This window comes from Aspergillus alliaceus, assembly GCF_009176365.1.
Source record: "Aspergillus alliaceus strain CBS 536.65 unplaced genomic scaffold BDW43scaffold_44, whole genome shotgun sequence".
NCBI lineage: Eukaryota > Fungi > Ascomycota > Eurotiomycetes > Eurotiales > Aspergillaceae > Aspergillus > Aspergillus alliaceus.
In genome coordinates this window covers 233,195-246,956 of record NW_022474727.1, presented here as the reverse complement: position 1 = coordinate 246,956, position 13,762 = coordinate 233,195, and the positions used below count along the sequence as shown (strand labels likewise).

At 46.6% G+C, this 13,762-nt stretch overlaps 4 protein-coding genes across 4 annotated transcripts; 3 read left to right on the top strand and 1 right to left on the bottom strand.

Annotated features, from left to right (window-relative positions):
• Positions 1-546: 546 nt before the first annotated feature.
• BDW43DRAFT_286072 (uncharacterized protein) lies at positions 547-1,742 on the bottom strand. Its single transcript, XM_032043016.1, has 3 exons — positions 1,337-1,742; positions 689-1,272; positions 547-629 (listed from the first exon to the last, which is right to left on the bottom strand). The coding sequence occupies exons 1-2, from the start codon at positions 1,593-1,595 to the stop codon at positions 1,019-1,021; spliced, it is 513 nt and encodes a 170-aa protein (XP_031897142.1). The 5' UTR covers positions 1,596-1,742; the 3' UTR covers positions 547-629; positions 689-1,018.
• A 7,912-nt stretch (positions 1,743-9,654) lies between these two features.
• On the top strand, positions 9,655-10,783 carry BDW43DRAFT_286070 (putative GPI anchored cell wall protein). Its single transcript, XM_032043015.1, has one exon. The coding sequence runs from the start codon at positions 10,079-10,081 to the stop codon at positions 10,682-10,684; it is 606 nt and encodes a 201-aa protein (XP_031897141.1). The 5' UTR covers positions 9,655-10,078; the 3' UTR covers positions 10,685-10,783.
• A 416-nt stretch (positions 10,784-11,199) lies between these two features.
• BDW43DRAFT_302568 (uncharacterized protein) lies at positions 11,200-11,861 on the top strand (the record flags this gene model as incomplete). Its single annotated transcript, XM_032045264.1, has 4 exons — positions 11,200-11,426; positions 11,484-11,601; positions 11,633-11,766; positions 11,819-11,861. 4 exons carry the CDS (start codon positions 11,200-11,202, stop codon positions 11,859-11,861), a joined length of 522 nt encoding a protein of 173 aa, XP_031897140.1.
• A 196-nt stretch (positions 11,862-12,057) lies between these two features.
• On the top strand, positions 12,058-12,947 carry BDW43DRAFT_167781 (VOC family protein). The gene has a single exon (XM_032038693.1). The coding sequence runs from the start codon at positions 12,131-12,133 to the stop codon at positions 12,932-12,934; it is 804 nt and encodes a 267-aa protein (XP_031897139.1). The 5' UTR covers positions 12,058-12,130; the 3' UTR covers positions 12,935-12,947.
• The last annotated feature ends 815 nt before the right edge of the window (positions 12,948-13,762 follow it).

The following is a 13,762-nucleotide window of genomic DNA, read 5'->3' as shown; positions in this document are numbered from 1 at the left end:
TATGACCAGTATAACACTGAGGTACTTTGCGGTACAATAGGTCTAGATATACTAACGTAACCCACACGGCCTAGCTATGAACCAATTCCCCTCGCTCAAGTCAATCTTTCTCAATGAGCTCTTTACTAACACACTGTTACAAGATGCCTCTCTCTCAAGGTTAACCTACATACCAATAGCAGCCACTGTAGAGAAATGTATGAATTAAACCAAAATTGAAACTGGTCAAGATGCTGAGCCACTTAACTCATTTTCCATTCCCCGAACACAGCCGTCCTGAAGATACAAAGTCAGGGAAATACATCACTATTGTTTTGCTCCGGTGCGCTGGATACCAGGAGGATTACCAGCTTCCATTTAGCTAGTCAAGGCCACCATAATAAGAGTTATCATGGAGAAGCTTATCCATTGTGATCTGTACCATGTATACATACGTACCTATCCGCTCGTTTACGAAACAAGCACACAAATGAATGATAATATTATAGGCTTTTATTTTCTATTTTGTGTAATCTAGTTAGTTATGAAAATTCCATTTTAAGCGTTGTTTAATTATACATAATTTTGGCGTGTATTTCTCCTTTTGAACCCCCATCCATGTATGTGACCCTCGCCGTTGGATATTCTTTCTACAATAATAGTTACTTGTGATGATCAGATCAAGCAGAAGCGGGATTCGAGTCCTTACTCTTGGTACAAAAGGGTTATCCAGTGTTAACCACCGATTGGATTTCCCGTAGCAATATACTTTTTGCATGGACAAGTCACAACCACGTACCGCTGTGGCGCAGCCTGGAGAGAATATGAAACCCGGGTGCGTATGGAAATGGATGAAATGCACCTACAGAAATCCTTTACGAACGAGAAGTCCTCGTAGTTTTATTTAGCGAAGCATCTTCGATCGAACGGGGTGCATAAACTATGTAGCACTTCCATATCTCGCTTTCGGAAGTATTCTACATACAGGTCTGAGTGGCACAGCAAAGACCAGATCAAGCGAAAGAGATCATCACAGAGCTTAAATTTGCATGATGCCAAGCAAAGCCATGATCACAGAGCCGAAAAGCCCCAAATCAGGGCTAAACAGTACGACGCCGGCCGAGTCCGAGGTTCGAGCTGGAGATGTCCCCGTAGTGGTTCCACTGCGAGAAGCGGTCGATGAGCTGCTCGCAGAATGAGTCGCTGTGCTGCTGGTGTTGAAAGAAGTCGTCGTAGCCGCGGGGTTGTAAGACGTGGTGCTGAATGAACAGGATCGAACGAGGTCGTTGGCATCTGTCTCAGCGATTAGCTGTGGGGCCTGGAACAATCACGCACAAAGATTCAGGGCAGAGGTTACCGTTATCGTGTCCATCACGACTATTCTGCGCAATACACGCTTCGCATAAGGGGATGCTAGTCGGCGCCTGAGAATCCTTGCAGATGCAATCTTGTTCTTGCTTGTCGTCGTCGGTCTTGCGGTCGCAGGTTGCAGTCAAGCTCACCACCGCCGCGCAAACCTGTTGGCATTGGGTAGGGATATCATTGGAATCGATGTCCGTTCCGACAACGACGGCAGCCGCAATAAGGGTGCAGAACAACGGTCGCGATAGATGCATTTTGAGTGTTCCGAAGGCACTGGAGCAAACGGATAGTTAGATGCAAAGTCAACAATAAACGGAGATAAATATGAGAGAGAGAGAGAGAGAGAGAGAGAAAGGAAAGGGTAGGGTAGGTATATTTCTCCCGCCGCCCCGCAGATCGACGTCTCCGCAACAGGATCCCCGTTGAGGCAAATCGTCTGGTCAAGGATCGGCAACAACCGGCGACACGATTGGTCGAGTATGACTAACAAGCATAGACACTGCCACACATCTACTCTTATGCGATGCAACTTGCTAGCGGGGGGAACCCTTGCGTGACAACCTGTTCAATATGGCCCTTGCGGGATACCTAATCGGGTGAAAACCCTGCAACAACCCTGCCTCGGGAAACCATTCTCGTAGCTTGCTATTTATTGAGACGGCCCTTTCAGCCGCCTCAGACATCATAATATAGAGTTATAGAGTCTTTCCTTCTAAAGAGGTGAGTGTTGTTCGCGAGGTGGGTTCGAAGTCTGATGACGCAGGCAGCTCATACATGCTTGAGGGCCACACTGATGGAACGGTTGAAGCACTGGCGGTGCTATTGCTTCGATTACGTGAAGCACCATTAAGAATGACTCGAAAAGCTGGGATGTAGACTGCAATGGTATCGATGAACATTTCGCTCATCCCCCATCTGCAACGTAGGCTAGTTTTAGTTAAATGTACCGACTTGCGGCATGGAAAGGGGCCCCAACCTGTTCAGCGGCGTTGAATCGGGCGCAGTTACTGAGATTCGCATAATGCTATCCAGTGGCGGCAGTCAGACTCCTTATTCTGTTCCTCCGGTTACACAGTATAGCGAATACACTTACGCGAAGATGGTGATCATGCTTCCCGAAGCAAGGAAGCACAGAGCTTTGATTTTCCTGTTGGCTGTTGGTGGCCTGGTAAGCGGTACTATAGAGACTATGTACGGATTGAGACTTACTTGACTTACTTCCTCCTGAAGATATGGAGCCTAGTCAAGAGAATAATCGGCAGAGCAATAATCTATGGAAAGGTTAGTGGCAGCTGTCCCTCATGCTGCCGATTTTACGTACCACTGATTCGCTTCTGAACATATTTCAAAGACAGCACCTCATAGAGAACTGATAATAGAGAAAGGATACCTATCATAGAGAACGTTTGCGACCGCCAATGCAATGTAATGCAATGAAAATAGCTGATGGTCGAATACAGCTATTCACAGACAGCGGCCTGAGCTGCTAATATTTCCGGAATGGAATGCAGGAGAGAGAGATAGCAAGAATAACCCCCATATATGTCAGCGCACAGACAGCAGAGAAGAGAGCAGCAGCCGATGTCACCCCAAGATTCTCGTCCAGCACCACTATAACACGAGCAGACTAGCCTTCAGGAGCCAAAGCACGGTCAGGTACGAGTATGCCATAATAATATCTCATCGTTCCAAGGATAAGGCAGAAAGTCTGCTCCGTTGTTAATATATTGATTGCAGCCTGAGTAAAATCTGCTTTGTTGTCTTTAATATAGAATAGATAGCGACCTGCTGTACAGACAGTATAGAAGATCGGAATTAGAAGCGAGATGCCGTTCTCGAATGCCAGCTCACTGCAGCCACAGTTATAATAGCGTAACCCAATACGAGCGATTAAAACAACCATACCGACATTAAAAAGGGTCCGTAATTCTGGAACCAACTATGGAGAGAAATGTTATCACTTGTCTGTACGCGTTGGCTGGCCCTAACTTACAGTTCATCACGCGCTAGCCCTATTGGAGATGAATGGACCATCAGGGTACTGGAGCTTGGGTAGAGTATGCTTTCTGACGCAGTTCTCGTAATGTGAAATAAGTCCTGGTAGCATAATGGGTAAGGTATTTGGTGACCTTTTATGCGTCCGATGCCATTAATAATCGCATTAAACCAGGATGCTGTATAGTCGGCCTGATATCAATTAGCAAGCCAAGCAAGTCAAATGGAGATTCCAGTAGAGATCTACTATATTCCAATCTATGGCTCTACTTTGCAGCTCCTCTGGTCTGCTGAATGTGGTTTGCCTGCTCGTGTACAGAGTGACAAAAGTAATGGATTTTGAAGAATGGAACGGGCCAATTCTGGTAGCTATAAAAAGCATTTGTGGGCCTTAAAGACTCTTTCCCTTTGGGGCAACGCGAGAAATTGGGTGTAAACAATGAGAATTCGACGGTTATGGCGACAGGCCGATTGTACGGATGTATCTTACTATTTCCCCTCAACAGAAGTGGACCATGAAACTGTGGAATGCCTCTAAACGAGGCTTCCTATCATCTCAGGACCGATGCCCCGGTAGCTATATGTCACTAGGCCTCAGGAAGTGCCTGGTTAGATGTATTCGCACACGTTTGATTGGGTAAACGTTGTAATGTGAACCTATGACGGTAGACGGAAGCGCTGCCAGAGATATTCACCCACGAGGGTACTGCCATTGGAGAAGTTCTGAGAAGCTACTTCGGTTTGAGAGCGTGGATAGATATCCATGTTTGCTACGTACCTAGCTATCAACGAAAGCTTGTGTGACTCTAAATTACCCGGATTCAACATCTCTCATTTCGGTTCTGGACATCTGGGCCGGAATAAACATGCTTGCATACCTAGCCAGAATGGCCAGTAGAGGAATCACTCGACGATATAGTACGGAACACTAAATATAATCCTCCCGAATTTCGTTCCACAATGGGACTGACTTGAACCCGAGAGTGGCAATCTACATGTTCGGCCCTATAAACATTAGATGCATATAGGTCCCCAACCGCAACATGGATTAGATCACACAGCCGGTGGAGTTAGTAGCAGCTAGGTCACGTCTTGGTATAATGTTGAATGGAAGCCACGATCAACAAACAGTGCAATATTCTGAAAGTAATCAATATCTTCACAGTGGGCAGTATCAACCAAACTCATGGCCCTTATGGCTAACAAATTGATTCTGAGGTTCGTGTCAAGTGTGGAATGCGGGGGATGTTGGCATAATATGTAATCGTGCAGTGAGGAGAGGAGAATGCGGTAGGTTGCAAGCTTTGAGAGCAATGATACTACTGAGCAGTTATCAAAACATTTTGCTGAAGAACAGTAAAGCAAGGCATTATTTGTGGCTGATGATGGAATGTAGGACCAGTATGGGCCAGGGCGTTGGTTCTCGCCTCAAGGTTCAATCGATACTTTCAGCAGGTCATTCTCTTTGGATGGAGCAATCAGAAATTAATCGAATACAATAGATAAAATACTTCGCTGTTATTAACCTATTCTCCTTGATGACTCACCACCATCCAACCAATACTACAGAGGAGCAGCAGTCAAAAGGTATTGCAGAAATGGGCCATACCTTTCGATTCTGGGCCCGCCAGCAAGCAAGGGGTACTGTCCAGGGACACAGTCATCGTGTCTTGCAACATCAACGACAACAACTAGATGAAGAAACCGAAAGAATTTTTCCATCAGCTTGATTCCATACCTAGCAAAAAGGACATCTATCTCCAGACCACACCCGGGACAGGACCATCACTCGGGCTCGCAATGTAACTATTATTATAGCGCTAGAAATTCGCAAAACTTGTACTGGCAATCAACCTCATTTCCTGGGTCCTAGCGGACATCCTGCACGGTAAAAGCTTCGAATCACTCATCAGCGAGAGGGCCCAGCCCATTCCATTCAAAGAGAGCCCAATTGCTGAGTATCCGCAGTATCTGTCGCCACCATGCCCCTATCCTGCTCTGCAATGATCCTTTAACTCAAACGGTTGTGCAATCAATGTACGCGCCAAGGCTCAGGAAGCATTAAACATATTGAATCACACTCAGCCCGAATCAAGTCAGAACTAAAAGCTTAAATAATCAAAAAACTCTCTAATGGTACCCCTATACAACGGATCGAAAACTAGCCGTGAAAAGGGGCGTTAACCTATAGACATAATAAGCTTGAAATGCTTTAGCAAAACTTGAGATATAGGCGTTACCTAAGATCAAGAAGCACAGATGTCACCATCTGCGGGCGCTGTACATCCTTTATAGCAGAACGTAATTAGCTGCAGACCTCCCTTTGCGTCTTTGCAGTTGAAGATTGCATTTCCCGGATCAAGAAGTGCTGGGAAATTAGCTTGCGCAAGTGAAGGCCACGGGATGGCAGACTTCACTTCCTCCTTGGAGTATCCTTTCGAGTTACAAAGCATTTGAGTAAGTCAGTATTATAAAAGGATGGCTATCTGATGCATACCATTATACTTCATCAAGGTTGTGCCGCAATAGTGAAGGGTTTCCCTGCATGCGTTCTCAAATGAGAGGGCCCCAGAAATCATAGACACACAACCAATGAAAGTAACCGCCGGCTTCATCGCGTGAACGTATCTATCAGCACAGTAAGGCAGAATCTTTATGAGAGTAGAACAGGATCTAGAAAGACGGATGGATATGGCGTAAATTAGGGGCAGGAGTGAAGGTATTTATGGGTCCCCAACAGCTCCTATACTTCTGATAGTTTGATAATGCGTCAAATAAGTGGAAATAGAGAAGCTCGTTCTTTGAGTGGGTAGTATACTGCGGCGGAATGCCCCGAAGCCCTAGGAATGAAGCAGCATCATATGATAAGTCTATTGGTCTATCTGAAGGTTTCACTTAATCCAGAGAATGCACCCAAAAATGGTACAATAAGCTATGTTTATAACATTTAAGTAGTCGTTCCTCTCGAAACAGTGAGCACGTGCAAACGATCCTACTCTTTCGAATATCATTGTGCGCCGAGTAAATTGACTGCGCGCTGGATATCTTGTAAATCAGTAATAAGAGGCCATAGACATGCATAGGAACAAAAGGGAGATAACGTCCATGCTGTCGATTATGATATTTGGTTCGCGAGTATGTCCGGTGTACAACTCATGAGACCCCAGGCAAGCCACAGGGTACCTGCAAGTTGAGCGGAATTCAAGGGAAGAAACCAAACGACCCGTGATAGAATCCCAAGCGGCTGGTCGAGGCCTTCTTCCCTTTCTTTCACTTAACGAACCGGGAAAGGGGAAATAGCCTCTGCTGACCTGAATGGCGGAAAATATGCTACCCAGTTTGGCCTTGCGTTAACTGAGGAGTCCTATTTCAAAGCTATCAGGTACTTGTTACAGATTAATGGCCAGAATGTCCCGCATAAGTATGGATAACGATTGTGTCTGGTGACAGCATCAACTTTGCATTGAATGAGTTAATATTGTTGTCCTATAACTAAAGAATGTTGTAAAGAGTCCGTGCGACACAGTCTGCGAATACTGGCGCGCTGTTATCCCCTGCCGCTCGAGGGCTTTTCGATAAGAACAGAGCCCTATGTGCGGGGTACCCCTTAACGCATTCCCTGTTGGCAGTTTGTACATTGTATCCCGGTAATAGTGGACCGACTAGCGGTTTCGCATGATGTGGGAAGTGCCCTCAGCACCTATTGCGGCCGCGGCGTGGGACTTATCCTCAACGAAGGGCCGGGAATGCCACCACACACAACGAAGGTGACGGTTAGGATCCTTCACATCATTGCGCGAATGCAACCACCACCACCGCCTATTGTCCAGGAGATTGATGGATCATCGTGGGAGTGCTTCCTTACCAAGCCGGATTAGATGCTTTTCTAATCCTCCTTGGGTAATTTTCCTTGTAGCTCCATCACGCCAGTGTTGGCTCGGCTATTCAAATGGGAGACAATGTCAGCTCAAATTGTAACCTCTTAGAACCGACATGTCTCGCTGAGCTGCAGGGCGCGATTGCCAAGTAAAATGGCTGTCCCATAGATGCTCGAGATGCAATTACGTCCACCAGTGGCGTGCGCCAAACATACCACCCAATCAATTCAGATCTGTTCCTATCCTGAGCATGCTTACTCAACTACCATACTTGGCTAATATATCTTTGAGAGCAAACTGCTTCGGCTCCGCCAGATCAACCGTGTACGGTACGATCAAAGGGGTTAAAGGTACCTGGGAGCCCTATATAACACATTATCCAAATATATTTCAAGACGTATAGAAATGGAATGGTCATGACATTATAAGCTTATAACGCCATAGGGCGCCGCGATTCCACCCATCCTCGACACTACAGTCCAGACGGCCAAAGTAGAAGTACCAGAAGTGCAGAATAAGCCATCTGTAACCACCGACAAACTGATGAGACATATTATCGCTTCTCACCCTTCTTCTGTGGTAATACGGCCAAGAGCAGTTGACAGTTTGCCCACGCCTACCCCTTGCTAGAGTATGCTTTGTCTAAGGGAGAACGAGAAGGGGCACCCTAGAATTGAGAAAACCTGACAACCTCCCTATTATGTCTTGTGATGCAGTGGTGTACCACGATCGAGAAGAGCAACATTGTCTATGTGACTATGACATTGGAGTGTCTGTGCTATATGAATTAGTAGTAGAAAGCTAAAAAGTAAAACACAGGGAAAAAATGCATTGTATCATCGGAAGTAATTGCCAACAGCAAGTACTTTCCTCCCTTCATTCCACGCCCTTTGACTTCCATCAGTGCTGGGAGTGACGTGATGATGCGACCCAATTGGAAGATACAAAGCCTGAGGCCGTCCTTTGGCAGTGACACGCTAGAACCGGTGGGATGGAATGTGGGCTATTTGCGGAATCCTGACCCTGCAGCGGAATTTATTCTAGAGAAGAATAAGGGCTAAGAAAGTGTCTTAGTAGAGATGATTAGAAGCACGATAAATGAATGTAAAAGCAACTAGAAAATAACAAGAAAAGAAAACCTAGAAACTTAATTGCACAGTTAAGTTTAGTCGACTCAAGAAATAGAATCGTTTCCCACTTGGACGAGTTTAACAATTCAGATCATGCTTTTATATGGCGGAAGTGCCATATCCAAGGACTCCACGAGAAGTTTGAAGTGCTCATCTGCATATTGCTTATTGTATTTAAGTGCTCCTATACCTGTGGCGCCCTAAGGAGATCTTAACAGAATAAGACAGCTGAGACTACTTACGGGAAATATCCCAGTTAGCTAGTAGCACTACAACTACTACAACTAATACGACCTGTCATCGGATGAGTATTCCATGATGACTATTTCCAACCAGAAGATGATTATACAGTACACTATAGTCAATATGCAAAATATAACTGTCCGTATGATGGGCGTGACACCAAGATACTCTTTCTACACAATAGTTACTTTGATTATTGTTATGAATCTATACGAGACACGTGACCACCTAGTGGCTTGGCCGGATCACCAACTCTTGTGCCCCTGAAGGCTTTACCCATTAGTAGAGAGAAGAAGCAGTCAAGGTAGTTGATATAGTCGTCCATAGAATTGAGATCTATCGGAATGGCATCCGGTCCTCAGTAGGCTACGTATGTGTAGCTGATACAGCATCATTCTGCCCATCTTTCCCCTGAGATCACAACAATTATTAGATCAAATAAAAGCAGAACTCGAGATCTGACTCATACATCGCATATATAATCTCTTGGGGCATTATATGGAGCTCATTTCTCACAAAATCATGATTTTATTTTTCTTGCTATCTAGAGTTATCTTCATCACTATCGCCTAAATCCACATACCGGCCGGATCAACCCAGTAGCCGGTCCAATCAGGACTACCAGCCGGAACCACTACCCCAGCCAACATAAGCAAATACCTCTATTTCCACCATATAAAGAATAATGAATAAAATCAGCGTGATTACAGGAGTCTGAAAAAAAGAAAGAAGTAACCTCGTCGTGTGTCTCGCCATCTAATGTGACTCAAGTATGGCTCATTACATATCCACACCCAACTTCTTATCTACTTCTATGCAGGCTTGACCCGTTTGGGGAAAGACTGAACCCCGGTGGGGGTCACCTGATATCGTGATAGGGCGAAGAGATCGCTAAGCAAGAAGAAAAAGCCCTTGACAATATCTTACCGTGAGTTCTGTCACCCGAGTAATATCACAGTGATAGTTGGTCATTTACTCTGACGTGAATAAATAAAACCATTGGATCAGTACGTTAAGCGTCAAAAACCACTGACCTTCTTTCATGGCACAGCTCTCCCGAACCAGATCACTAGGGCACGATTTGCAATGTAACCCTCATTCGTATTCATTAATTCAAGTCCCGATCAGCCCAATCAATCCCTATACGGGTAATTGCTGTCCTTTTCAGAGTTTGTCTAGTGACCACCGCCTCGATTAGTGTCCTGGAAAAGCCTGGTTCCGACCATGACAACCCTCTCCATGACTCAATCCGAGTGTATCTGGCTTTCAGCCGCATCCTGGTCCAGCCAGTGGCCTTCTCGAAAAGTGTTAGGTGTCTTTCGGATATCGCTCAAGTCAAGTCGAGTCGCTTATATAGTAGAATCACCCCAGTTCAACCGCATAATTTTTTGTGGTCCTTCCTTATCTCCCTAGATTAAGACTTTCTTACTCCCTGTTGGGGAATCATTAAATATTTCTTGTTTCCCACGCAATATTCGGTTAATTCTACCCATGATGGTACACGTCCTCCAGTTTCTCCTACTCCTGGTGGCCAGCTTGTCGGCCACTGTTGCCGCTGACGATTCCACCACCGTTGTCCAAATCCTGAACGGTCACTATAACACCATCGCCTTTGATGAGCTGCGAGGCAGTGTCGTGGGTGGGGATGCGCAGGCGACCACTTACGCCGTGAATTGCAAAAAAGACTCTTCGTCATGTCCGATCACCGAACCTTTTACCATCACCCAAGGCCCTTCCACCTTCACTATGAGCGCGGTCTATACTCTCAACACACTGGGCGCCAAGGGCACAGGTACACTTGTACAAGATTGCGACATCACCTCATCAACAGCAACCGCCGTTTGCTCCGTTTCACTCGGGGTCCAAGCCGCGTACAAGGGACAATCCACTTCGACTTCGTTTGCGACCAAGGCGACTGGAACCGGTTCTGCAGAGGTCCTCTATGAGCCACTGACTATTACGGCCGGCCTGGGCAACTTCAACAAAGCTGGCCCCACCGCCGCGACATCGACTGGAGCCGCCGCAGAAACTCACCCAGCTCGCCTGGGTATGGCTGGGGCTGCAGTCGCAGCGGTCGCAGGTGCTCTTGTCCTCTAATTTATGTTTATTGGGTTCAACGTATGTATTGTGAATCGATTTTTTGGTGACGATTATGTATGTAACTTTCTAGCTCAATAATACATTATATACACTTAAGAATTCCTGATAAGAGTTACGCATCAACACACAGCCAGAAAGATTGGGGCTGGTTTTGATATTGGGGTCTCATAATTTGCCCTTTGCAGTGAGATATTGTCACCAATTTGCTTTCTCGCACCAGTCCTGCAATGCGAAGAAATGTTAAGAGATGTCAAGATGCAGGAAGTCCTAATATCGGAGAAGTCTCTCTTGCTCTACAATGCGCAAGAGTGAGGAATCAGCCTAGAAGCCATGCGACGTGGCCGTCGGGATTAAACATTATCTCTTGGGGCTGGAGTGGCTGACATCATTGGACTCTATCTTGCTTGATAATGGAGCCATCCTTTGCGAACTCTTCTGAATGTACAACGCCTTGTGCACTGCACTTTGCCTAGGATTGTTCGATTCCTCTTCATAACCTGGATTTCCACAATATGCTGTCTCCAACATTCCCACATCCGGACCCCAACGGCTCCGGAACATCTAGGGCGACATGGACTACGAGCCGCACCCCGGAAGCTCCACGACTATTTCACCCCCACCAGGGGTCCATCCAGAGGAATATTATTGCCTTTTACAGCGGCGGTGCTTTAAAAGACGACATGAAGGTCTATGGGGAGCAGGCAATCTACGATGACCCATTCAGCTATTGCGACACACGGTGTTTGTTGACGCCCGGGATTTTAACGAGACCACCGTTGAAATAAATAAACCATAGGTGTAAGATCGCCGGACAGTGGCAAGGGGTTCCGAAACTGTTCGCCAAGTCCGAAACTCTGGCTACGGAGATCACGTCGTCGACTGAGCACGAGCTGGTGTGGAAGGCAGCGGCAGAGGTACACCTTTGCCGGCATCCATGTGGCCAAGTCCGCAAACAGTCTCATCAGCCTCACGCTAGAAGGCAACGAGCCCAATGAGAAGGTTGTGTATCACAAGGACATATGGAACTCGAGGGATTGCTCTCATGATGGGCTGGAGGCCCGCATCAAGAAACTAAACGGGTAATCAATAGTATCTCGACATCTTCGGGACCCAGGCACTGACTATGTATAGCGACAGGCTTACCAACATTACTAGGCCCTCAAGGTCAGTTTAAGGGGTTATGGTGAAGATTCAATCAAGGAGATGGCTCTATCTAAACACCGTAAAGATATGAGAGGATAGCTTAGGATATTGTGGGGGTTCTAAACTAGGATGGGAATAGCGTCGATATATCTACGGTCACATAATACGAGGGTTGGATGATTCAATATAAATAATGAACATTCCCCTCATTTCCACCTTTGGATCTTCCAACGCCTGCATATCCTAAAGATTTATGGAGTAACTTTACAATCCCAATTGCCTATGTTTCAATAGTAAATTATGTCACGTCCAAGTCTTGATCATATCGTCGTTCTCATCTCTCATGACACTCTCCTCACCCTATCCGATCGCCTCCAGCATCTCTTCTTCGTCGCTCCGGGCGGGACCCATGCGGATGGGCTCACCTCAAACAGGCTGATCCTGCTCCCCGATGGGGTCTACATCGAGCTCATCGCGTTTGCCAAAGATGCCGATCCCGAGCAGCGCAGAAAGCATCGCTGGGGCAGTCGGAAGGAAAACACAATCATTGACTGGGCGCTGACGTTGCCCAGCGAAAGGGATTTCGCTGCCGTCCAGCAGCGCGTTCTCGCTTCAAACGCGGTCATTTCTTACCAAAACCCGGTTGCAGGCGGTCGAAAGAGGGACGACGGAGCCATTTTAGAATGGGTTGTCAGCGCGGCGAGAGACGCCCAGGGCAATGCAATCTCCCCGGGGAGTCTGCCATTTTGGTGCCTCGACAGAACCCCTCGACACTTGCGGGTACCCTACCAAGAGCAGCCAGATCTGACCCAGCATCCCAGTGGGGTACTAGGAATATCTTCGCTCTCGGTGTCTGTGCCTGAGGCACAGCTGTCCGACCTGTCGACAGTATACGATGCAATCTACCCTCCGGCAGGTTCAACGGGATTACCACCTCTAAATTGGCATTATGAGGTTCCCTCAGGGTCGAGCGTTGGGAAGCACAACATCTCCCTTTCTGCAAACGAAGGGGACGAAGGGGAACCAGTGGTCAGGCTCACCTTTCATGGAGAGACCCCAGGACAAGTTGAACTTCTGCCCGGGCTTATAATTGCAGTTGAGTGAGAAGAGCTACGTCTTCAATTCGTGTTTAGTTTAAACTTTGAATGGAATCAAAGAAAACACGAGAAATACGCAATTCCATCAATAAGGCCAAGACGCCACAAGCTTCTTGCGCTTTATCCGAGAGCCGTAAAACTTCACAACAATAACTCGCGGGATCAGTTATATCATGAAGCTTCGCATTACGTATAAGGTTCCTCATGTTGTAATTGTACACTCTCTACTAGTACCTCGTCCGGACCAGCTTCGACAAAGGAAGCAAGGTTCTGACCTATAAATCGTTGGAGTAATAATCAGAATATATCGCTAAAACGCCGTCCTGCGGTGGCAGAAAAATATCAACAACGATACTAGTGATCTCTCTTCGCAGTCGATTTGGCGGATCATTTTAGTCGAATATGGAAAGGTATGCCTCATCTCCACTCTTCTCATGTATTCGGAAGTGTTCCCAGCCCGAGGGTAGAGGAGCTAGGATGTGGTAGCATTTTCCAGCTTTCCAGTCCGAGCAGAGAGGTGCTCAGATCGCCCGGGGTAACGTGGAGCAGACCGAGGTGTCAATATCTCCGGATTTGTTGTACATATATACGAGATGGTACATCTGTCCTCTCCGACGTCGACGCAGAGGAGCACTCACCATAACTCGCTGATAGGATTGCGCTGCATCCGAATGCGCGTCTTTCGTTGTAGACTTCTGCAATGACCCAAGTGCCGGGTTATAGTAATAAAAAGGGGCAACCTACGCAGAGTGTAACAAATTCCATACATATGTGTTCTTGAAAACACCCAAATCGTCTCACATATGTAACAATCCGCTTCAGTAGGAAGAAAATA